The 25,726-nt window shown below is 40.3% G+C and overlaps 1 protein-coding gene across 1 annotated transcript in view; it reads left to right on the top strand.

Moving 5' to 3' along the window:
• The window catches only part of GRIP1 (glutamate receptor interacting protein 1), a 233,869-nt gene that overhangs the window by 80,040 nt on the left and 128,103 nt on the right, over positions 1-25,726 (top strand). The window contains exons 3-5 of the mRNA XM_028156465.2: positions 10,507-10,642; positions 12,734-12,879; positions 20,744-20,827. Coding sequence (XP_028012266.2) covers positions 10,507-10,642; positions 12,734-12,879; positions 20,744-20,827 — 366 coding nt within the window. The remainder of the gene's footprint in view (positions 1-10,506; positions 10,643-12,733; positions 12,880-20,743; positions 20,828-25,726) is intronic.

Raw genomic sequence — 25,726 nt, forward strand, 5'->3', positions numbered from 1 at the left:
TTTGATTTTCACATTGCTCAAATCTGATCTGATTTAAGATCCTCAGGTTGTCCATGAATTCCCCTGAAATTTTATACAAAATTTTTCTGAGGAGAGGGCCCATGGGATCATTAGATTTCCCCAAGGAATCTATTATTTTAAAAAAAATCATTAACTACCACTGTAATTGTTTTGTCTTCTATTCATATCAAGATGCAGTAAAATATTGGCAATCTGAATACCTGGAATTTTCCAATATCCAAATAATAATAATAATAATAATAATAATAATAGTAGTAGTAGTAGTAGTAGTAGTAATAGTAATACCATGGCTAACATATAACACTCACTATGTGTCTAGTACTACAATAAGTTCCTTATAAGAATTTTATCACTTAATCTTCACAATACTCTAGGGTAGGTATGGTTGTTATGCCTATTTTAGAGATAAGAAAATTAAGATCCCCCAATATTAAATAACTTGTTAATAAATTGTGACACTGGAAAGATTAATAGCAAATGTTGACAATTAAATCATTGCTTTTTTGAGAAGTGAGAAACTGAAAGAATTCTAGTATTACCATATTTTAAAAGCAGTGATTTTTTAATTTTTTTTTTGTCCTTTAGGAGACATAAGATATCTGAATCAGTTACACCGAGAGTCCATATCTCTATTCTATTGTTTTAAATCCTGATCTGTATATCACATGCTCTCAGGGGCCTCAGATTTTTATATTTTCTACTGCATATTTGTATATCCTCTTTCTCTAAGAAGCATACAGACATTAATCCAATCCTCCCTGTCACTGGCTGAGATAAATACAGATCATAGCTATTCACGTGGCGATTTGTGCTATGTAATATTTATGTGCGGTACATCCCTGCCACTAATCTGACTTATGCTCGGCTTCCCAGGGGATGAGAGAAATGCTGGCAGACCCCTCCTGTCACTACGTAAAGGTGGGGAGTGCCGGGAAACCTTTCTGTGCTGTGCGGGCGGCAAGCACGGAGACCGAAAGTGCAGCCCTTCATCTCGGAAACCCCGCTTTGATCCCCGCAGTTTTGCTGAACCAGGGCATCTTAGGAGGAACTCGAAATGAGTATTGGAAAAAGCATCTGTTTATTTCCTGAGGGGGATAAACTTTCTAGTGGCATCACTGAAAGCAATATACAGATAAAATTGTAGTGTGGGCAGTAATATTCTCTCCAAAGGTAATACCCAGACACAGCTAAAGCATTCTGGGATAAGCCTCAATCCCCCTTACTAAGGCAATGGTAAAACATAATCAGCCAAGTAAGCTTAGGGAAATATGTCTACTCCTGTTCACATTCTGCTCCTTTATCATTTTCCTTCTGCACCATTCAGCAATAACTCTGTTTGCCCTGAGCCAGTGCCCAGCGCCCAGTCACAGCTCCCTGCATTGGGCCTGATGTGCTCATTCATCAGCAGTTACCACAGGACACCTGCCAGTGTGCCAGGCACCGTTCCAGGCACTGGAGATACAGAAGGGAGGAAAGCGTTGTCTCTGTCACTGGCATGTGAAAATCTGTAGTTTTTCACAGCGGCATTTCTATTTCACTGTTCATGATATTTTTAATAGTCTGTGTTGTTAATGAAACTTCGAGGCGTAAAGAGCCTCACCAACGCCTGTTCTGCTGAATGCACTTATACTGGTTGCTTTTAAAATGCATTTTCTCTTTTTATGTTACCGCTTTGGGGTGAGGGTCTCACAAACGCCTCACTTTGTTTGGGGAGTGACGAAAACTATCCTAAGATTAGGGCTTTCCGTGGTCCTTAAATCTCATTTAGTTTCTCTCTGGGTGATATCGTATCATGTAACTGCCCTCCTCCCATCAGTCACAGCAACACAAACTCTCTCCTTGTTCAGATTCCCTTTCTTAGTGACAGACGTCAATATCCCCCAAACAAACAAGTCAGAAAACTTCAGGTCCTCTTGTCTCTCACAGTTCCTCCTCCCCTTCCCTCCTCCCCTCGCCACACACACTAATTTGTCTCTAACTCAGGGCAGTTCTTCCTCAATACCTGACTCCATGCCCTCCACATGGCTACTGGTGGATTTCAGTCTCTGGTGAGTCGTCTACTTGCCCGCCCCTCCCCTCCCCACACATCCACCCTATCCTACTGCCTTGGCATCTACAGTCCAAGTCTTAGCCTCCCTTGCAGGTAGGTGTGGCCAGGCACCAAGTTCTTGCCTTTGGGATGTGAACAGAAGGAGGCCAGTGGTGGGTTTAAGAGAGCTGTCTTTCTCCTTCCACCTGGTGAATGCAGACAGAGTAAAGTCCTAGGGCAGAAGTCTCCAAACTTCCTCAGTTCACAGAGCCCTTGGTATGTCAGTGGTCTTTCACAGTACCTCTAGGTCAAATAAAATATCAACAGTTCCATTCATTAAGTACTTAGGCCCAAACAGCATAGTATATAATTATATCCTAACCACTTAGGAACCATTTTAAAAATACATATAAATCAAAACAACCACAAGTATTTAGTAATGGGGTGTGTGTGTAGGTTGGGCATTGCACAACTTCTCAAACCTTCAAATAAAATTAAATATTACAGTCTCATTTTCTGTTCCACATTGATTTTGACTTTTTTTTTTTTTTTTCATTGCAACTACCAAAAACCCAGCTTTAGAAAGACAGGGTTGGAAAAATGCTATCTCCAGCTAATCAGTGGTGCTGTGTCCAACAGATACCAAGTAGGACTGTATTTCCTTCAGAAATTTAAAATTGTTCCTGGTGGTCCTGTGAGTTCACTGTGGAACTTGAGGCACCCTAGTGCACAGTTTGGAAACCAGGATAAAACAGAATCACCAAGTGGAAGAGTCTAGATCCCTGAATCTCTATGTGTAGGTGAGCTGGCTGCTGATCAGGAGCACCCACCTTAGACTTGTATATGAGCAGAATAAACTTCTGTTGTGGTTCAGCCATTATTCATTTTTGGATTTGTTGACACAACCTAGCCTAACTGCAGTGGTCTTTAAATGGATCTCCTTGACCCAAATCTAATGCCTTTCTTCCCAACACGTCATGTCATCATTACCAAATAAATTGCTCTACACTAATAATAGGCTGAGCTTTTCCAAACTCAAATCTGAGCATTTATTTGCTTCCCAGTCTCTCTTCCACCCTTCTTTGATGATGCACCAAACCCTAAGTCAGTGGCTCCCAATCTTGACTACATGTTAGGATCACATGGGGCACTTTAAAAATATAGCAAGGTCCAGTTCCTTGAAGAGCACAAACTACCACAGCTTACCCAGTGTGAACTGGATATTGAATAGCCCTGTAACTATTCAGGAATTTTTTTCAATTACAAATTTTAAAACTCAAAATAAGGAGTAGACGGAGGAGGAGGTGGAGAAATGCTTCACTGAAAAATTACACCAAATGTTTAAAAAGAATAAACATCAATTCTATATAATCTCTTCCAAAAAATAGAAGAGGAAGAAATGTATTTCCTAATTCATTTTATGAAGCTATATTATTAGCCTGATAGCAATACCAAAGATAGTACAAAAAGAAAACTATAGATTATGTCCCTCATGAATACAGATGCAAAAAAAAAAATCCTTAACAAAATATTAGCAAATAGAATTCAGTAACATATAAAAAGAATTATATACCATGAGCAAGTGAAGATTATTTGGAAATGCAAGATTGGTTTATATTAGAAAATTAATCAATGTAATCCACTACATTATTACACTAAAGAAGAAAAATCACATGATCATATCAATCAATGCAAAAAATGTTGACAAAATTCAAATTCATTCATGATAAAAAACATCTTTCAGAAAAATAAGAATAGAGGGGAACTTCTTCAACTTGATAAAGAGTATCTACAAAATCCAACCGCTAACATAACATTGAATGATGACACACGGAATGCTTTTCCCCTAATGTCAGAGATGGACTTGCACTGGGCAGAATCCTTGTAAGAGCCTGTGTTGTTCCTCTGCCTTTAACAGCTCCCCTCCCTGCATTTGCTGAGCCGAGGCTGTTTCAAGACAGCTCATGGACACCTCCTCCAAGGAACTGTCCAGAGCACATTGCCCAAGTCCCCCCAGCCCCTGTCTGATGAGGGATCCTCCCTGTTTGCAACATGATAGGCCTTCCTGTACTGACTGCCATCGCCCTTGTCACTCTTCGTTGTAATCGTCACTTTTTATCTGTCTCCCCACTTTCAGCAACTGTTTTTACAATTGTTCACTTCCTAATTTCTTGTTCATTTAGCCCCTGAATTTTAGGGAACTTCCAAAATTAGAAGTACCTCCCTTTTTTTGGTTTAAGCCTAATTATACTTTTTAAATAAGAAATGAGGTAAGGCCCTAACTGGTCTGGCTCAGTAGATAGAGCGTCGGCCTTCGGACTAAAAGGTCCCAGGTTCGATTCCGGTCAAGGGCATGTACCTTGGTTGCAGGCACATCCCCAATAGGAGGTGTGCAGGAGGCAGCTGATTGATGTTTCTCTCTCATCGATGTTCCTGACGCTCTATCCCTCTCTCTTCCTCTCTGTAAAAAATCAATAAAATATTTTTTAAAAAAAGAAATGAGGTAAGAAATTTCAGACACTGAAGAGTTTCACAGAACAAAATATGATTATTATGATATACCTTTAGTCCATGTAAAACAGTATTACAAAATTCTAAAATGGTCTAATATGGGTTTTGAATGCACTAGGCCTATGATACTTCTCGGCTTTTCTTTCTGAATTATTATTTTTTTGTATGTCCAAATAGTTCCAGACTCTGACCAATGTTTGGGGGCAGACACAGAGACTTTGCCAGCCTTCCCGCTCCAGGCCCTTGCTTCTGGGATGTCTGGTTCTTTTTATAAATGCTATCGAGGGAGCTACAATTGGTAGTTCAGTCATAATTCCATTACCTCATTCAGGTAGGCCTCATGGGCAGGCTGTCTTTATTCTTTCACAGCAAGCTGCCGTACTGTGGGAACACAATTCTTCACAGAATTTTTGCAATGATGCATGTTCCATTTTTGCACTAATATACTAGGTGTACCAGTTAATAATGTGGATGTTGTAATTTAAAAAAAGCCACGATAATTTCAAGAGAAACATCAAAAGTGCTTTATTTAAAGTAATGTCCATCACTAGCTACACATTTCCCCGATCTTTCAGGTAATTTGTGGATACTGTCCCAATAGAACTTTTCTTGTTCTGAGGCAAACCATTCAGAGACCCAATTTTTCACTTCTTCGTACGTTTTGAAGTGCTGCTTAGAAAGTGTGTGTGCCATCGATTGGAACAGATGGTAATCTGAAGGAGCAAGGTCTGGTGAATACAGCGGATGGGTTAATACTTTCCAGGCAAGATCTTTTAACGTGTCTTTAACTGATTTTGAAGTGTGTGACGGTGCGTTATCATGAAGCAAGAATTACTTTGCCGTGTCTTCTGGAACATTCTGGTCGTTTCACGATCAAAGCGTGGTTAAAATTGATTATTTGTTGTTGGTAGCAATAAGTATTAACGGTTTCACCTGGTTTTAGAAGCTCATAATACACCACTCCTTCCTGATCCCACCAAACGCAGAGCATTGTCTTATTTCCAAAGCAATTTGGCCTTGCAGTCGATGTTGGTGGTTGACCTGGATCAACCTATGATTTTGTGCAATTGGGATTCTCAAAATAAATCCACTTTTCATTGCCAGTCATAAATTCAATGCAAAAAAGACTTTCTTTCGTGCCATTGAAGCAACATTTTGCTGATGACTTTTCGGTTTTCCATTTGTCTTTTGTTCAGTTGATGTGGCACCCATTTTCCTTCCTTTAAAATCTTTCCCATTGCTTATAAACAATCGGAAATTGTTTGCTGAGCAACGTTTAATCTTTCTGCAAGTTGTTTTTGAGTTTGGCATCTTCATCCAATAATGCTTGTAATTGTTGGTCTTCAAACTATTTTGGTTGATCTGGACATTCTTTGTCTTTCACATCGAAATCATCACTTTTAAAGTGTTTAAACCAGTGTTCACAAGTATCTTGAGATGGAGCATGCTCACCGTAAGCTTCTCGAAGTATACGATAACTTTTTCTTCAAAATAAAGTAATGAATTAAAACTTTTTGCAAATGCTCTTTTTTTGGCACGAAATTTGACATTTTTAAGTGTAAAAATATCTATGATGTTAACACCTTCAGCAAATTTGACATATGAAGTTTTGAAGCTTGCTGTCAATACAACAAAATAGCATACATATCAAATTGCATATATATCAACATATGTGTAACTCCATCTATTAAAAAAATCCGCATTATTAACTGGTACACCTAGTAAAGTATATATTGTGCAACTCCCCAATCCTAGTAGCATTTTATTGATATTGTGAACTTTATGGATTAACTTAGGGAGAATTGGCTGATTGGAGGTATTGGGTTATGCTATCCACTGGAATATTAGTTTCTAGATGGGAAGGTTTTTCTCTGTTTTGTACAGTGCTGTGTCACCAAACCCTAGAACAGTGCCTGGCACATAGTAGGTGTTTAGTTTTCATTGAATGAAGGAATGGATGCCTTTCCATTTGTTCTGACCTTATAGCCCTCAGAAGTGTTTTAAATTTTTCCTTCACATTTTTCATTAATGTTTTTCTTAGAGATTTAACTTTTTGGCTATTGTAAATGTTTTTTTCTTCAGTGATAACTTCTAACAGGCTGTTGTTTGTTTATGTAAGGGTTATGGTTTTTTGCACATTAATTTTGTAACCATCTATGTTACTAAATTTTCTGATTTGTTTCACTGCAGAGCTTGATTTAGTAAGCCTTGATATGTAAGTGAACTCATGCGAATGAATGCATCTGTCTTCATTTCTGTTTGCCATTAGATCATTATGCAAACATTAAACACCAAGAAAGACATGAAATGATTGATTAATCTAGTGGAGAGTGCAAGTTAGCTCACAGCAAACTCCAGAAGCATGTTCCTCCCGCTCCAGACCGCTTCTTTTCTCCTACCCCTTCAGACATTCCCATAAAATATGTAGTCAATCCTTCAGGGACTAGAGATACTTGTTGGCAGTTAACATTCTTGTGATCCAGCGCATTTTCTTGCAGCAATATTCTATCTTTCCTCCTGTGTTTTGCTTAATTTAGATTCTGCCTTTGGTCTGTTCCACTTAGCTAATCCTGATCGATAAGTACAGACAGATTAGACAGAAGACAAAATTGTGGCACAAATGTCGCATTTGGAACAGCAAGCCTTCAGTTTACATTGTTGGCAGGAATGTCTCCTCCATGCTCCCTTCCCCCACCACCCACATTGTGGCATGCTGGTTCCGGAACCATTTGCCTCTGTGATTAGGCTGTAAGCACCTCAGATTTTTTCCATCTTTCCGTTTCATTGTCTGACTCACGGTAGGCACTCAATAAATGCTTGAATCAATGAATGCACAAATTGCTCAATTAACTAGGGCATGGATATTTTCTATCTTTTATGGTATTAAAATTAGCCCTGGGGAAAAGATTTGAAATATTTTTAAACAAGAAGGTAGTTGACTCTGACTAATTTAAAAAGTAGCTCAGCCCTCAGTGGTTGGAGTGTCGGCCTGCAGACTGAGGGGTCCCAGATTTGATTCTGGTCAAGAGCATGTACCTCAGTTTCGGGCTCTATCCCTGGCCCTGGTCAGGGCGTGGGAGGCAACCCATCAATGTGTCTCTCTCACATCGATGTTCCTCTCTCTGTCTCCCCGCCTCCCTTCCACTCTCTCTAAAAATCAATGCAAAAAAAATATCTTCAGGTGAAGATTAACAACAACAACAAAAAAGAGCCCAGATGGATTTGTATTGTAACAGAGACCAAATTAAACTACAGGAATTGAGCTCTTCTAGATTTTCAGGGTTCAGACAGAAGCCTTGGAAGGACCTGGGTTCCTTGTGAAGAAAACCGTGTTGTCCACACGACAGGAGACTGCACCTTTGTGTGAGCATTTCATTCATGCAGGAAGCTTGTTCTTGAAAACCTGATAGGAATAGAGTCTTGTGAATTGAAACTTACTTCTCTCTTGCCAGGTAGTATATTTCATAGTTGCTTCTTTGTGCATTTCTGACTGACCTTTAAGATGGACCCTTAAAAAACTATGCTTCCAACTTTTCAAGTTAGAATCTATAATCAAATGTTTAAACTTGCAGGGTTGTTCTACATGTTTAAAGAAAATGCAGAGAATTCTTTTGTTGGGCAAAATTGTTGAGCACATTACGTCCCTGTAGTGTTATGTAATTTAATTTATTACTAAATTATTTTAATTATTAACTTTATTTTTTAAAGTAGTTTATACCTGGCTTTCTGCCAGGAAGGATTTGGAGCGGGAGTTATTTGTTTAGCTGATCTCTGCAAATATCAGTTGGGCCTACGTATGTTTTTATTGCTGTGTAGGGGGGTGTTTTACTGCGTTTTAAGGTGAAATGCACACAGTGGTGGACTTTTGTTACAAGTGCTTCTGCTAAATGATTTAAAAGGCTCTGTGCTTTTTGTATACTTGACAAGAATTGTGATTCCTGAATTGCAGACATTGTGTAATCTCACATAAAATGTAGTTAATGAAGCTGACATCACTCATACCCATAAACCCTTCCTTGGCTTCTACTTTAACGGGCAGCAACAGCTCACGTATGCACTGTCATGAAACACCCATGAAAAAGAAGTGCGCTGGGTGCCAAGGTCACAGGACCTGGCACTTTCAAAAGCCCTGTCTGGATGACATTCTGGGCATCACAGAAGAAGTCGGTGACCTGTCCCTGCCCCCACTCGCCTGCTTTCCCATGGCACTCTGTTTTTCTTAATAGACGAGAGATTATTTCCTTCCCCAACATGATTTGACTTGTTTCACCTGTAGGTGGGATAGTATAGCAGCAACAACAATTTAAAAACCTTTATGATAAACATTCATTTACATTTTTAAAACAATTACCTCTGTTATATGTAATTAAGAAAGGGGCAGAGGTGTCTGTTCTTGCATTTTAAATAATGCTTTTGATGTCCCAGAAGTTCATAACCCCTGAAATTCATAACCTGATCCAGAAGGATTTGGAAAACTGTCCACTTTCCCCATCCCTACCCAAAAGTGTGTATGCAGAGGGGGCATAACATCACAGAGAATTTTAAAGCAGTGTTTATCATAATTAGCCTCTGGACTCCTGCATGCTGACTCTACTCATTTTTATTTCAGAAAGGAAGGGTAGTCTTCAAGTTTTCTTACCTTCAGTTGTGGCTAAAATCAAAAGATTTGGATTTTCTCTTAGTGTAAAGACATTATCCCCACAGGATCTGTAAGATTTTACATCTTTATGTGTAGAGAATGAGGACTTTGCAGCAATTACCCAGGTTTCTGAGGGCCAAACCTGCTTTACCATATCGTGACATACTCTGTAAGAAGTGATGAGTTGCTATATGAGGCCATTGTACTTTGTTTTCTGAACGACAGAAAGAAAGAAAAAAAGTAAAGCTCAAACATGTAGAAAGCTCTCTTCTATTGCTTGAGTCATCTTCTTCGCTGAAATGTAACTTGGACTCTGGTTACACTGTATGCATCTGCATCATTATTTTAAAACTAGAGTCCCGGTGCACGAAATTTGTGCACTCGGGCAGGTCCGTCAGCCTGGCCTGCGCCCTCTCGCAGTCCGGGACCTCTTGGGGGATGTCCAACTGCCGTGGGCAGGGAGCGGGCCTAAGCTGTCAGTCGAACATTCTTAGTGCTGCCGCGCGGAGGTGGGAGAGGCTCCCGCCACCGCCGCTGTGCTCGCCAGCAATGAGCCTGGCTTCTGGCTGAGCAGCGCTCCCCTGTGGGAGCACACTGACCACTACGGGGCAGCTCCTGCGTTGAGTGTCTGCCCCCCTGGTGGTCAGTGCACGTCATATCAACTGGTCGTTCCACTGTTCAGTTGATTTGCACATTAGCCTTTTATTATATAGGATGGTCTAGCCCAGTGGTCGGCAAACTCATTAGTCAACAGAGCCAAATATCAACAGTACAACGATTGAAATTTCTTTGAGAGCCAAATTTTTTAAACTTAAACTTCTTCTAATGCCACTTCTTCAAAATAGACTCGCCCAGGCCGTGGTATTTTGTGGAAGAGCCACACTCAAGGGGCCAAAGAGCCGCATTGTGGCTCGCAAGCCGCGGTTTGCCGACCACGGGTCTAGCCCCTTCTCTTACAGCTCTCATTTCCCTTTAGAGTTACAAGGAGAGAAACCAGAGAAAGCCACTTGAGAATGGCAGAAAACAAAGGGCGAAGAGTATCATTTGCACATAAGCCATGTGGGACTATTTATTGTGAACCTAGAGTGAACTGTCCCCCTGGTACCCATTTTAATAACCTACAATGGAATATCTGCATGCAATCTTTATGCGGCACTCTGCAAATTGCAATGAAAAGAGGCCACAGATCTTTGCACATAAAAGAAAACGTGGCAAGAGTCCCTGGGGAGGCCTCCGTTCCTCACACACAAAACCCCTTGTGTTCCTCATCTCATTTCATAAGGCCAATGCTTTTCTTTTTCAACAGAGGAGTTCACGGGCTCCACCTTCGTGGAGCTGATGAAGAAGGAAGGCACCACCCTGGGGCTGACGGTGTCGGGCGGAGTGGACAAGGACGGCAAGCCGAGAGTCTCTAACCTGCGGCAGGGAGGGATTGCAGCCAGGTAGCCTCGTCTCGGGGAAGTGTGGACAGAGGGACACGGGGTGAAATCAACTCAAACACTAACGCTCCCGCAGAGAAGGTCACTGATTAATAAATGACAGCTGCCGTGCACGGGGCAGAAGCGCGGTAGGGCATGGTTCAGAGTGAGGCTTTTTGCCTGTGCCCAGGTCACCGGGGAGGTCATCTCAGGAGCAGCCAGGACCTCATGAGATTTTAATGTTAAAACCCCTGTATGGCTGCAGTCCCCAAATGTGCCACTGAACACAGGTGGGCTGCGGTGGGAACAGATGATCCAGAGAGGGCACGGCCAGGCCCGACTCTGTGGAACAGTTTTGCGGTTCTGGCATCTTCTCCACTTTTCTACGTGTGGGATCTCCCTTCTCAGCAGACACAGAGGTGATCTGCAAAAGGACAGCAGGCTTAGGCGAGCAGGTCTCATTTTGTGCTTGTTCCCGGTGAGCTGGAGATTGTGCGAGTTATTGCCAAAGGCAGCATGTCCTGGATGCCGGGCAGGAGTGGGCTTGCTTTGTAGACAGATTCAAAAATCCGCCTCCGGGAGAGGGGATGGAATGGTCAGGTTTCGTTCAAAGTGAGGTTCATGTACCTTAAATCCTGGACACCAATGCTTTTGCCCACATAATCGCCAATTAGGTTTTAGAGTGTTTGCTTTATAAAGTGTCATTTGAAATAGTGATTACTCCAGATGGTGAACCTGTGTGTACAATTAATTTATAAGCTTAGTCCAATTGATCGCTCCATGATCCGAGGTACTGTTTGTAAAACAGGCCAGTGTGGACACAAGCATCCTAATTTCCTTTCTTCAGGCTTTTAAGAGATGTCTTTCCTCACCCGCAGCCTCCTTTTTTGTAACAGTCATGGCCAGTCCGTGATGCTCGGGCTGTGTATGTCTCCAGAGCTTCATGTGAAGCAAGTGAGAACGGGGCGGGGGGGATGCCATTGGCAGTTGTATTGATGCTGTAATTACTAGTAGTGCTGTGCCAGTTGTATTGAGTATTATCAGTCACCAAACATTCCCTGTTTAAGGCACTGACATTTTATAGGTAGTAAACCAAACTAATATAGGATAAGGTCTCTGCCCTGAGGGGACTTATAATCTATTAGAGGAGATACGGAATAGAAAACGTGAAAAGTTCAATAATAATAACATTGAGCAATAATAACATTGCGTACTAGTGAAAAGGACAGCAGGAGTTGTCACAGAGCAGTCGGCAGTTACGTTGCCCAGTGAGTGTCAGTAAACCCGAGGGAACCGTGGCCGCATGTTCAGCAGGCTGCAGCGGATTAGGGAGGCTCGCTGAAAAAGGAATGATTGGAGCTGAACTTATATAAAATCAATGCATTAGGTACTTCTATTTGGGTAGAAAATATTATTGAAGGTCCTAATTTTAAGTCCTATCATTCGTCTCGCTGTTTGCTCTTGGCTTACAAGTCGAGTTTGACGAAAAACCCACAAGTAGCCGGGGTTCTATGATGGTGGTGAAGAGAAACAAGAATGATACCAAAGCCTAGGATTTTTGTTATAATTTCTCCTTCACCAATACTCTTCTTTATCACTCACCTTGTAAGCCATAAATAGCAAAACAAGCTGATGCTTTCCTTAGCAAATTCCCAGCGAAGACACTGAAAGCTGCGACATGTCCAAAAGACAGGTGGCCAAATGGGGAAGAATGTGAAGAAAGGGAAAATGCCGGTGTGTCCAGGATCTGGATAATCTACCCACCCCCCCCCGCCCCCAGAAAACCAACCCTTTATGGGCAGAGCAACTAAAAAAAATATTCTCTGTATTTGGTTTCATGGTTCTCTCTAAAAATAGAAGCGGCACAGGATGGGGGGAAAATCGGAGACAGCCACAGATCCAGAGCAAGACTCCTAAAGGCTAACAGTCAGCATGAGTAAGGGGGTCCATGGACTCTCTCATCCACCTGGCTGTATTCCCGCTCCGAGGACCAGCCAGAGCCGGGACTGCTGCTCCGTGGGCCTTGCGTGATCATCAGGAAGGGAACGTGGAAGTGTAGTCGGACAGGCCTGTGGAGAGGATGGGTCCACTGAGGCGACATCCCCTGTTTTGCAGAAGTGACCAGCTGGATGTGGGTGACTACATCAAAGCCGTGAATGGGATCAACCTGGCCAAGTTCCGCCATGATGAGATCATCAGTTTGCTGAAGAACGTCGGGGAGAGAGTGGTTCTTGAAGTCGAGTATGAGCTGCCGCCAGTCTGTAAGTAATTGTCACCCAAGGCAGAACGGCCGCACCACGTTTTTGCCTAGAAAGTTGTTTCTTATTTTGTTCCTTTTTGCCATCATTGTCTCATTACTGGAATGGCAGAGTATAGTTTCTTGATATATAAAAAATATTTGAGCCCTAGTCGGTTTGGCTCAGTGGATAGAGTGTCGGCCTGGGGACTGATGGGTCCCGGGTTCAATTCCAGGCAAGGGAACATATCTCGGTTGCAGGCTCCTAGCCCTGGTCGGGGGCATGTGGGAGGCAACCAACTGATGTGTCTCTCTCACATCAGTGTTTCTCTCTGTCTCTCCCTCTCCTTTCCACTATCTCTAAAAATCAGTGGGAAAATATCCTCAGGTGAGGATTAAAAATAATAATAATGATAGTAATTATTTGAATTGATAAGCTTATAACCTGCTCAGGAAGAATTGAAAAGAGTATAGATATCCGTGAAATTATATAGAACCCACTTTCCATTAAGGTGACCTGTGAACATTGTATATGCCAGTTAAGCTATTTTAATAAACAGTAAACATCTTTGTAAGTTCTGTGTATTAAGTTCCAGCCAGGCTTTGTACTTAGTGTCGATGTTTAGGAAAGGCATGTTTAATGTGTTTTATATTGATTCTTTACTGTTATGTTAATTTCCGAAGCATGAAAATTGATTTAGAACACATTATTGTCAAGTAATAATAATAATAATAATAATGTAACAAGAGCAGCCAACACATTTTGAGAACTTATAAATGTCTGACATTATATAGAACCTGACTTGCATTGATACATTTATTTCTCATCACAAGGACTGTCAGCATAGCAGAGCTCAACTCCAGTGTCAGTAGTCACGTTAGAATTCCAGCTCCACTTTTTACTACCTATATGCCTTTGAGAAAGTTACTTAAGCTTTCTGGGTCTCAGTTTTCACATCTGGAAAATGGGCATGTTAGTTACTACTCATAGATCTGTTATGAGGATTAAATGAGTAAGTATTTGTAATGTACTTAGAACAATAAACATTTTTGGTAAATAATCAATACACAGATTAATCAATACTCAAGATAGGCATTATTATCATTATTATTCTCATTCTACAGAGGCTTAAGTTAATATCTTTCCCAAATTAGTAAGCAACAAAGTCAGTATCTGAATTCAGGCTCCCTGACTCCAAAGTCCATATGCTTCTTCAGTGTGAGGTATACCTTATGCCATGTGTTACTGCTGTCCTACCTTTAAGCTCTGCTATTCTACAACCACCTCTCCTACTATTAAGCTATTAACATGGATGCTATCCTGAGAAAATTCTTTGCTTTTCTGTCCTGGTGAGAACTTAGACTGAATATTAATACTCAATTAAAATGTATTTGTTCAGCAATAATTTATTGAGCATTTATTAAGTTCTAGCCACCACTATGTACATTGGTGGAGTTTACATTCTAATGGGGAGACAGACAACAAAATAAAACCACAATAAATAAGTTAACTATATAGCATGAATGCCGTGGGAAAAGAAAGAGCAAGGAAGGGGTCGGAGTGCTGGCGTGGGATTGCAATTTAGGATAGTTAGGAACAGCTTTGCTGGGAAAGTTGGCTGTGTGGATTTCAGGAGGAAGAGAATTGAAGAAAGATGAAACAGCCAGTGCTGAGATCCAACAGCAGGAATATATCTGGAGTTGTTCTAGAAACATTAGGAAGGGCAGTGTGGCTATAGCAGAGTGAGCATGAAGAGAAGTAGAAGAGGAGGTCAGAAATGTAAAGGATGAGGTGCTTTTATAGACCATTGGACGGACCTTAAATTTTGCTCAAATGATATAGTGGCAGAGGAGTGACATGACCTGATTTATATTTTCGAAGGCTCCCTCTGGCCGCTGTGTGAGAATAGACTGCCATGGCAAAAGTAGAAGCTAAGACATCGGTTGGGGGGCTATTACAGTGATCCAGGTGAGAGGTGGTGGTGGAGAAACACCATCACATTCCTTCTTAAAATGTTTTTATTGATTTTTAGAGATAAAGGAAGGGAGAGGGTTAAGAGAAACATTGATGTGAGAGCAAAACATCAATTGGCTGCCTCCTGCATACACTCAACAGGGGACCGAACCCACAACCTGGGCCTGGGCCCTGACCGGGAATTGAACCAGTCACCTTTTGGTGCAGTCTGACACTCAACCAGCTGAGCCACATCGGCCACATCGGCCAGGCCCCATCACATTATTGATCTATTATGAAGGCAGAGCCAACAGGATCTTCTGACAGATTTGATGTGGGTTGTGCAGAAATAGAGGAGTCAAGGACCATCCCAGACATTGAGCCTGAGCAACCAGAGGATGGAGTTGCTGTGAATGGGGTGGCTAAGAAGGTGGGAAGAGTTGCTTTGCGAGGGAAAGATCAGAAGTTCATTGCTTAAAATGCTGCAGTTGAGGTGCCTGCTTGACATGCAAAGAAGAAATGTCAAGAGCTGGAGGTCTGGCTTGGAGTTTGGGAGAAAGATCTGGACTGGAAATGTAAATTTAAGGTTAATGAGAATACAGGTGGTGTTTGAAGCTTTGGGAACAGATGACAGCACTCAGGGAGTGGGTATACATAACCAATCATCAATTCTTGTACTTAATATAAAGTCTAACACCACAAATTCAACAGTGATTTTATAACAAAATCCATAGAAGTCTGTGTTCAAAACCCTTGCCAACGTTTTTCATTTTCAGCAAGGGCAGGCAATAAAATCCAGTGTAGGAAGCTTGGACTGTGTCACTACTTACGTATCAGTTTTGCCGCTTCCTAGCTTTGTGACCTTGGGAATGCTATTTAAACTCTGTGAGCCTTGGGTTTCTTATCTACAAAATGGCTATAATAGATGTAAAATTTTTCGAAGAATTCAAGGCTATAATCTCATGAAGTATTTAGATCATTACCAGGTATTCAATAAGCCATAGTGATTATTACCATTTTTATTATTATTATACTGAAAGTACTATGTTTTCTTGAACTTTAAAAGAGTCTGTTTGCTTTGAAATTGCTACTTCAAACCAATGCCAAGGAGTTCAGAGAAGCCAGATATCTAGAGCTAATGCTCTTTCATTTAGCGTTTTTACTCCACTGGGGATATGAAAATCAATAAAACACCATCTCTTCCTAAAAGGAACTCTTAGGATAGCTTTCCAGGGCTAGGGACAGTAGAGGAGATTTGCCAAGTTTATGGGTGACCCAGAGCCGGGCATTTCTGGGAAGATCTGAAAGAGGTCATGCAGGTCCAGTGGGAAGAGGAACTTTCTAGGCAGAGCTTAATGCAAGGAGGTCAGAACACAGCCCAGTGCACGGTTTGAACTACACCCAGATTGGAGTTGCTGGAGCCCACAGAGAAAAACAGAGAGGCCTGGAGGGCTGAGAGGACTGAGGCCAGCAACAGAAACAGGAATGAAACAGTGGGGGCCGTGGGCGTGGATCTTGGATGGCATCAAGTAGGCAGTGAAGAGCCTTTGAGGTCTCATAAAGCCAAGGAACGGCATCGCCAGATCTGAGTTTTTAGACTTTTAAAAACCCAAATGGAGAAAATACCAGAAGCTGTAAGCCGAAGGCTGTTACAGTTTTCCAAAAGAGAGGTGATATCCTGAATAAATACAGCATCCGTAGAGTTAAAGGGGAGAGGGTAGGTATCAGACATATCGGGGTTAAAACCTATCATGACTTGGTGATTATACCAGCTTTTCCTTCTGCATGCAACAAATCTGATGGGAAATGGGGAAAATTATTTTTAAACACAAAAGTGTGAATTTTAGAGTAGATAGATAGGAGAGGTCTATTCTCCAAGGATTATCTCTGTCATTTTCTATTATGTTTGGGTAAATTAATAAGATCTTTGTGTTCAGCGAGGTTGAAGGAATTAATACGCCTCCCCTTCGCTGCGCTCAGGCAGCCCGAGCAGGAGCAAGCCGCCAGCAGTGAGGCCCCGGGGAGGGGAGCGCTGGCTGCTGAAGACAGGTAGCCTGAGGCCTAGACTGCTAACTCCTTCACTAATCACAGCAATCTGAGCCTCAGCCAACCCCCCCGCCCCGCACCTCCCTACCCCCGAGTCTAGAAAAGAGTGGAAGGGTGTGTGTGTTGTGTGCGTGTGATCTGATAGACGAAAGATGGAACTTTGGTCTTGGGAACTCCACTTACCTTTTTTAAGATTCCGTTTCTTTTTCATTTCTCTATCCTCTCTGGAGGATATGTTTTTATTGATTTTTAGAGAGAGAAGAAGAGAGAGAGAGCTGAGAGAGAAACGTCAATCATTGATTGGCTCTCTCCCTTACATGCCTAGACTGGGGATTGAACCTGCAACCTAAGTATGTGCACCGACCGGGAATTGAACCTGAAACCTTTTGGTGTACGGGATGACACTCTAATCTACTGAGCCACCTGGCCAGGGCAAGATTCAGTGTCTTTATGAAAATGAAATGGCCCGTCTACATGAGCTCTAAAGTTCTTTTTGACTTTAAAATTACGTGATGGTTTGAGACTGTATTTAGAAAGAAAATTCCAAACAGTATCAGGTATTTATGTATTAAAGTCTAGAGCACTGCCTTCAAATTTTTTGATCATATAACCCCTAAAGAATTTTGAAATATATAACCCTCATCCATCTTTTTAGTTAACACCTAAAATTCTTTATCCATAAAGCTTAAATGCTTCAAAAAGATTTCATTTTTGGCATGATTTTCTTTATATGTCTTAAGTGCTGTCTTTATTGAAACTTGGAGCTACATATTTTATGGAATATGTCTTATTTTATGGAAAATACAGCAGAGGGTTGGCAAAGGCAATCCTCACTGTTAAACCATCAGCTAAATCAGACTAGCTTTCTATCAGGAGTTCTTCATTAATTCAAATGAATGTGTTGAAGCATGTCTCTGTGACAGCCTCCTTACTTCTCAATTCTTATTCTAAGAGAGATAGATGATGATGGTGGTGGTGGTGGTGGTGGTGGTGGTGGTGGGCAGGAGCAGTCTCAGATCTCTTCCGCCTGGATCATTCTGGGGTTGAGTCTGGAAGGAGCAGCAGCTCCCAGGGAAAGCTCTTCCTGTGGCAATGGCAGCAGGAAAACACTTCCAATCACTGCTCACACTTTTAACATCCCATTGGCCAAAGCAAGTCACGTGGGCAAGCCTAACATAATGAGGTGGGAAAGAACACAGCTCCAATTCCCCTGTTCAGAGAGGAGTTGAGGAGTCAGGGAAGTAGCATATAATTTAGAAAAATCTAATTTACCTTAGTAAATTAATATGAATACACATGTAGTACATATAGAAACAAAGGACAACAGTAGAACTAAAATACCAAGGAGAAGTATTTCTTCACTGTGAAATCGGTTTCTTCCTAGCCCTTCTATGTACCAGATATGATTCTTTGGGGAAACCATTTAATTGGGTGTTTATATTCACATACACATATGTAAAGTTATGAGTAAAATTCGCATGGCAATATAAAATATCTTGGTTCTGTATATAAAAATGTAGTCACCCAGAACCAATCATACAAATAAAAATTATAAAGACCAGCCTGGCCGGTGTGGCTCAGTGGTTGAGCATCGACCTATGAACCAGGAGGTCACAGTTCAATTCCCAGTCAGGTCACATGCCTGGGTTTCAAGCTCGCTCTGCAGTAGGGGGCATGCAGGAGGCAGCCGATCAATGATTCTCTCTCATCATTGATGTTTCTGTCTTTCCTTTCTGTTCCTCTCTCTGAAATCAATAAAAAAAATTATAAAGACCAAATCTATTTCATTAAGTGTATTAAAATGTAGTCAACATTCACATTGACCTTTGTAAATAATGAGCATCAATAGTGTAGATAACATAAAGCTGTAGATAATCCTAAAAGTCTTTTTTTTTTAAATATAAATTTATTGATTTTTTACAGAGAAGAAGGGAGAGGGATAGAGAGTTAGAAACATCGATGAGAGAGAAACATCGATCAGCTGCCTCCCGCACACCTCCCACTAGGGATGTGCCCACAACCAAGGTACATGCCCTTGACCGGAATCGAACCTGGGACCCTTCAGTCCGCAGGCCGACGCTCTATCCACTGAGCCAAATCGGTTTCGGCATAAAAGTCTTTATATTAATGTTAGATCTGATTGTAAGATTTAGTGGTCAGTTAGATTTAGCTCAAGCAAAATTAAAATTACAGTGCTTTGCCTTCCATAGCAGACACCCAGCCAACAAGGACAGGTGGCCCAGAATTAGATTTAGTTGTATATAATTGAAAGTTGATTTAATGATTAAGTGAAATAATATTTGCAAACTACTTTGCAGAATTCCTGGCACACGGTAGAAGCTCATGAATTATTTCTCCCTGTATCTTTTCCTTTTCTCCCTTACCAATAGAACAAAAAGCTCATGTGTTTAATCAGTTTCTTAAAAGTGGGTCATAGAAATAAGAAAATATTTTTTTTTTGGTTTGAACTCAAATTTTTTATTTAATTAAATCTGTATCTCAATGGTTTCAGCTAGTTGTATGTACTGACCTAGCTGATTAGAATAAAATGAAATTCCCCTGAGAGCAAGAATATGACATTTAATTAAATCAGCAATGCACAAAAACATTTGGTCAGCTGTAGGTTTATGTTTTTCAGCAGATCCAAGTTCTTATTGTACTTTATGTCCCAGCTAGATGTGTGCAGTTTTGTGAATTTAGCTGAGTGCTTTACATAATCATGTCCATTCCTTTGAAGATTCAGAATTTCTAATAAAATAATTGTAATTAATACTTAATTAAAGCTATCTCCTATTTCTGTAATGGCAAGAAGTATTATTTTTTAAATGCCTTAAATCATGTCTATATATTTCTTGTTGATAGTTTTATACAATATAGCCTTCAAGATCTAGTAACAATGTAAAAATGTCATTGATCATGAAAATAACATTAGATAATTAGATATCATTGTAAAAATTTAATACAAGGATCTAAGACCATCAAATTCTATACTTTGCAAACTTCTGTCTCCATGAGTAAAACCATTTTTATATTCATAATGATGAAGTGTTCATTTGTGGATTTTTTTGTTTTTAATTCATCAATAGTATACTATATAACAGAATTATTCACCAGTTTTTTAAAAACAGTCTTAGAGAATAGTGTAGTGACCATACCTTCATACAATTTATAACCTCATACTGTCTGTAATATATTTAGAGATTGCAACTTGAAAATGTAATTTCATTTTGTGAAATGAGAGCAATAAACAGACAAACATGATATCAAATAAAATTAAGTGGATCTTTATTTTATTAGTCAGTAGTAATATTTTAAATGTACTTAGGATTTCTTTTGCCCTCCAAGTTTCATTTGTGTTGTGATGTTTTTGTTTAATTGCTTTGCATCATGTCAAAAAAATCTATTTGTATCAGCCTAATCTTTTAATAGCAATTTGAGAATATTACTTTTTCTTCCTTTGCTAGCTGCAAAAATAAATACATTACTTGTTTGATTAGTTTTACAAAAATTACATTGTTTTTGCTTTTCACAAAGGAAAAATGATTCTATTTATCATATGAAAAGTGTCTCTCTTGTTCTATAGAGTTTTAACAATGTGAATATTACCCTCTACCTAGAAATTGGCTACACAAGAGAAAAAAAAATGCATGTGATTTTGATTCCACTTGAATCTATATGAGTCATGTATGCAGATGACTCTTTTATGGTATTTGTATGTTATTCCAGTTATTTTTTCTAGCATTTCTTTGAAAACAAATTATTGCTGTTTTATTACTCAAAGCAATAATTATTTGAAACAGGAATCTGCAATATTATATGCCACATCAAATAATATAGAAATGTTATTATGACATAAACTTATGTTTGCCTGTCTCTTTTCTACATTCAGCTGTCCAAGGATCGAGTGTTATTTTCCGAACAGTGGAGGTCACATTACATAAAGAAGGCAATACCTTTGGTTTTGTAATACGAGGTAGGTGATGGTTTAATAGACCGTCAGATATTCTTGGAGAATTTGTCAGTGAAATATTGGGAGTGAACTAGAAAGTCATCCTCAAAAACACTGATCTTTCCAGCACATAAAGTTGCCTTATAATATTTGCACCCATTCTTTCTTTCTTTTTTATTGAATTAACTAGAGGCCCAGTGCACAAATTTGTGCATGGGTGGGATCCAGCTGGCCCGACCCCAATTGGTGGATCCGGGCCGGGCATGTTGGGAGGATGAGATGGTGGGAGGTTGGCCGATCAGGGCTGGGCCAACTGGGGGGAGGTGCCGCGGGTGATTGGCCGGCGGGCTCCGCTCCTGATTGGTGTGGTGGGGGCCCATTGTGGGTGGGGCTGGCTGGGGGGAGGGGCCACAGGTAATTGACTGGATGGCCCCACCCCCTATTGGAATAGGGGGGTGGTCAGGGGCTGGGCCAGCCAGGGGGAGGGACTGCAGGAGGTTGGCCAGCTGGCCCCACCCGCTATTGGGGTGGGGGGGTGATCAGGGGCGGGGCAAGCTGAGGGAAGGGTCTGCAGGAGGTTGGCCGCCGGCCCCACCCCCAGATCAGGGTGGGAGAGGCCAATGGGGGGGGCCGGCTGGGGTGAGGGGCCGAGGGAGGTTGGCCAGCTGGCCCCACCCCCCAATTGGGCCAGTTCGATGGCTGCAGTGGGTGTTATAGCAACCGATTGTTCCTGTCGTTACAGCGTTACGGTCGATGGCTTTTTATATATATAGATTGGAGTCACAATGGTTAACAAAATTATACAGGTTTCAGTGACACAATTCCCTAACACATCATCTATCAACTGTATTATATGTTCACCACCCCAAGTCAAGACTCCTTCCATCACCAGTTATCCCCCTATGGCTCTCCTCTCCCTCCCCCCAACCCCTCTTGCCCCAGCAGTCACCACACTGTTGTCTACATCCATAAGCTCTTTCTCTTCCTTTTTTTCTTCTTTTTTGCTCAATCCCTCCACCTCCCCAACCCCCCACCACCCTCTGACAGCTGTCAGCCTGCTCTCTATCAATGAATCTATCTCTGTTTTGCTTGTTAGTTCATTTTCTTTAAAGAAATAAAGCAGCAGTGAGTGGGAATCAAAGTGGAATCCAAATGACCTAGCTTTATTTTCAGCCTGTTAACACAGAGCCAAGAAGTCATGTCTGTAAACCTTATCTGTTCACAGTCATCCTTCTTATTTGCCACTTTTCAATACACCTTTTACCTTCCCTTTATGCTTTTCTATATCACTGAGTCAAAACTGTAGATGAGTGATGGTTGCCAGAGGGGAGAGGATAGGGGGATGAGCAAAAAAGAAGTTGAATAAGAAGAATAAATTTCCAATTATAAAATAAATCAGTCACAGGAATGTAATGTAAAGCATAGGGAATATAGTCAGTAATATTGTTATAACTTTGCATGGTGCCAGATTATTATTGCACTTAATCATGTGATAAATTTGTTAGGTATATAGATATTGAATAATTATGTTGTATAGTTAATGTACAATATTATAGTAATGGTGTATTATAATATTGTACATTAACTATACTCTAATTTAAATTCTTTAAAAATAAAGAACAAAAATTTTAAAAAGTCATTGTTGTTGTCATAAATCCCTAAGTTCATAATCTAAATAAAGATTATTGTTTCACTTGGGGAAAAATGTTGATGTGATGAGTATGACTTGATTTGATTTAATACACTAGGATTAAGCAACTTTTATTCTCCTGAAATACATTTTGTTATAGCTTTCTAAAGATGAATTGATAATCTAATCCCTTGGGCACCTTTGTACATCAGCTCAACTCATCTTATTATGGGATGAGATGACATTAATAATAAAGATTTTGAGTGATTCCAACTTGTCTATAAAACCCTTAATTCTGAGCTGTAATTTTGGATTTTAATATGCTATTTTCCTCATTAGCAGCTTTATTTCTTAAAGACTACACAGGCATTAACAACTCATAAATCCTAGTGTGAAAGTGAGGGAACTATATAGGCATCATGAATCTTTAAAGATTTTACATTTCTTGATTTATTTTTATCTATTATATGTTGTATTTCAGCAGAGTCAAAATTCTACCCAATTTATTAAAACATTAATTAAAAGTAACTAAGTATCTTAATAAATTTACAAACATCAAGGAAAAAATGAGATGTGCTCAGTCCTATAGACTTACCTTAAATGACTGAGCATTAGATTTAAGCATTAGATTTCATTCTGTGTTAGTCATGTAGCAAATCAATCAATCAAATATTTATTAAAGATTCGTCAACATGTCAGCATAGGGCCAAGTGCTCTAGAGTCATAAGACAGGACCCCTATCTACAGTCAATTACAGCTCAGTGAATTTTAGACATCAGTTGATAAAGTGCCCCAGTGAGTGGTAAAGAAAATGGGCACTGAGGAGCTCACTGAGTGGTTGAGGCCAGTAGTGATTGCATTTTTCTGACCAGGTCCGAGTTTTAGATGAAACAAGAAGATCAATTTACCCTCATCTTTTACCTTAACCATTTCCAAATTTCTGTGTAAAAGAACTAGATTAATGTAATGAAAAGTCAGTTTACAAGTAATTTTAGCACGAGGTGGTGTATACAGATCTGTTTCTGCAATATAGGTATGAAAGGAGGCACTTGATCACATGCCTACACGCCTAATTATTGGAAAGCTGCAGTGAAAGTACTGCTGGTTCAAATATTTATCACTAGTTGCTGTATGGTTAATCAATAACCAATCAAATTGCTAATGAAAAAGCTAAACCAACAGTAATTTAGCATCAAGAACTGGGGAAAAAAACAGTAATTGAAATCCACAGCCACCTCAAAACAACTGATGATGTAATGTTAACAAACTCTCCTTCACACAATTTGCAGGAATTTCGAACATCTGTCTGTATGTGCATGCCTAGTAAGAGTCTTTTTGTATGAGGCTGGAATACTACCTGGTACATTGTAGGCACTTAATAAATGAAGGAATCAATATTGAATGTTGCCTAGATTTATGTGGACATCAGATTTCTTAGTATTATACTAATTTTTAAAATTTATTTATTGTTGACAGGATTACAGATGTCTCCCATTTCCCTCCCTTTGTACCCCTCCACCCTAGGCCTTCTCCACACTACTGCCTGTGTCCATGGGCTATGCATATTTGCATATATGTTCTTTGGTTAATCTCTTCCTATCCTCTCCTCCTCCTCCACTCTGAGAGATGTCAGTCTATTCCATGCATCCATGCCTCTGGACCTGTTTTGTTTGTCAGTTTATTTTGTTCACATATAAGTGAGAACATGTGATATTTGTCTTTCTCTTAATGAACCCATTTTAGTTTATGGGTGACACATTTTTTAGGCTTTCATAACTCCCTTACTACATTGGTTAAACGTAAAAGTTTGTTAAACTTTTTTGCATAATTTTTCAATGAAGGACAAATAAACAACTTATATCAGTTTGAGATCTGTCTGGAGGGTCCTCCATGCTGAAAAAGGGGCACCATCCACCCTTTAGGAATCATTGGTTAATCACGAAAAGAATTGCAGAGTGAGAAAGTGGGTAAATGTCATCATGGCAGATAATAGTTTACAGTTGCATAAGTATTGAGCTAAACTTAAATCAATGGAGACGACCAGGACATTCAGAAAGGAGAGGAAGATTTTGCATATGGAGCATATTCGTTTAGTTCAGGAGAATTCTTTCTTAACCAATTAAAATGGGTCTTAGAACAATAAAACTGGCTTTGAGTTACTGAATGTAATTACATTTCTAATGGTATGTCACAGGTTCTAAAACCTTGACTCACCAAACAATAGAACCTTTCATCCATAAAATGAAAAATGATGTTCTGGCCTACATCTTGGAGAATTAAATTTCAGTTAATTCCCTTACCACCAAGCTACAGGAGTTGGTTTGGGCTGATAGGAATATCACTCTGCCATACGTTACTTTTCACTTTAGACAAGGAAACTTTTCCTAGTCATTCTCAACTATAAAATTGGAGGTAGATGTACTCATCTAACGTATGGAGCCTGATAGTCAGATTTGGTTTGCATTGTGGCCCTGCCTGGCATGGATACTTTTACAAAAATATCCCAGGTGGGGGATGCTAGTGTGCAGCCAGGATTGAGAGTACCACTGATCTCCGAGTGGTTTCTGTTTTGCTTGGCATCACCAAACTTCTGGAACCTAAGCCAGTGCCTAAATTTGGTTCATCGTTTCAAGTACTGATAAAATGTCATATATCATGAAATTCAGAGCTATCCCTCTCATACGTTAGCACACATTCACTGGTGTATATTTGAATTAAGACCTCCAAGTCAAAATTATGGAAAGGTTTCTTGCTGTCTTCAGGCCCAATCCTTTTCTAAATCAATGCTGCTTCTGGGGAAAGCAAACCTATCTTTTAATGATCACCTTGCAAATGAGAAGTTACATAATAGTATTTTTCTCTTAGGCTAGGTATTACATATGTCCCCTTTTTTGCCCATTGATCCCTTCCAGCCTGCCCCTGCCCCAGGCCTTTGCCACACTATTGTCTGTGTCCATGGGTTATGCATATATGCATACAAGTTCATAGATTGATCTCTTCCCAACCACCCACCCCTGCCTTCCCTCTGAGATTCAACAGTGTATTCCATGCTTCTATGTCTCTGGATCTATTTTGTTCATCAGTTTACTTTCTTTAAGTTGACCTCCCTACCTGTGCCAAGCTTGGGAAATGTCAGTCTGTTCTACCAGGAAGACATTAAGGAACGACTACTTGGCAGTAACATTCATATTAATCACATAATGGCAAGCTAGAGACCACCCAGATGGGCAGCCAAGGTGGTAATGGATGAGGAAGTCAGGTCAGATGAAGGACAGTTAAGAAACTGGAAATGT

Source organism: Eptesicus fuscus, chromosome 7 (genome assembly GCF_027574615.1).
Source record: "Eptesicus fuscus isolate TK198812 chromosome 7, DD_ASM_mEF_20220401, whole genome shotgun sequence".
Lineage (NCBI taxonomy): Eukaryota > Metazoa > Chordata > Mammalia > Chiroptera > Vespertilionidae > Eptesicus > Eptesicus fuscus.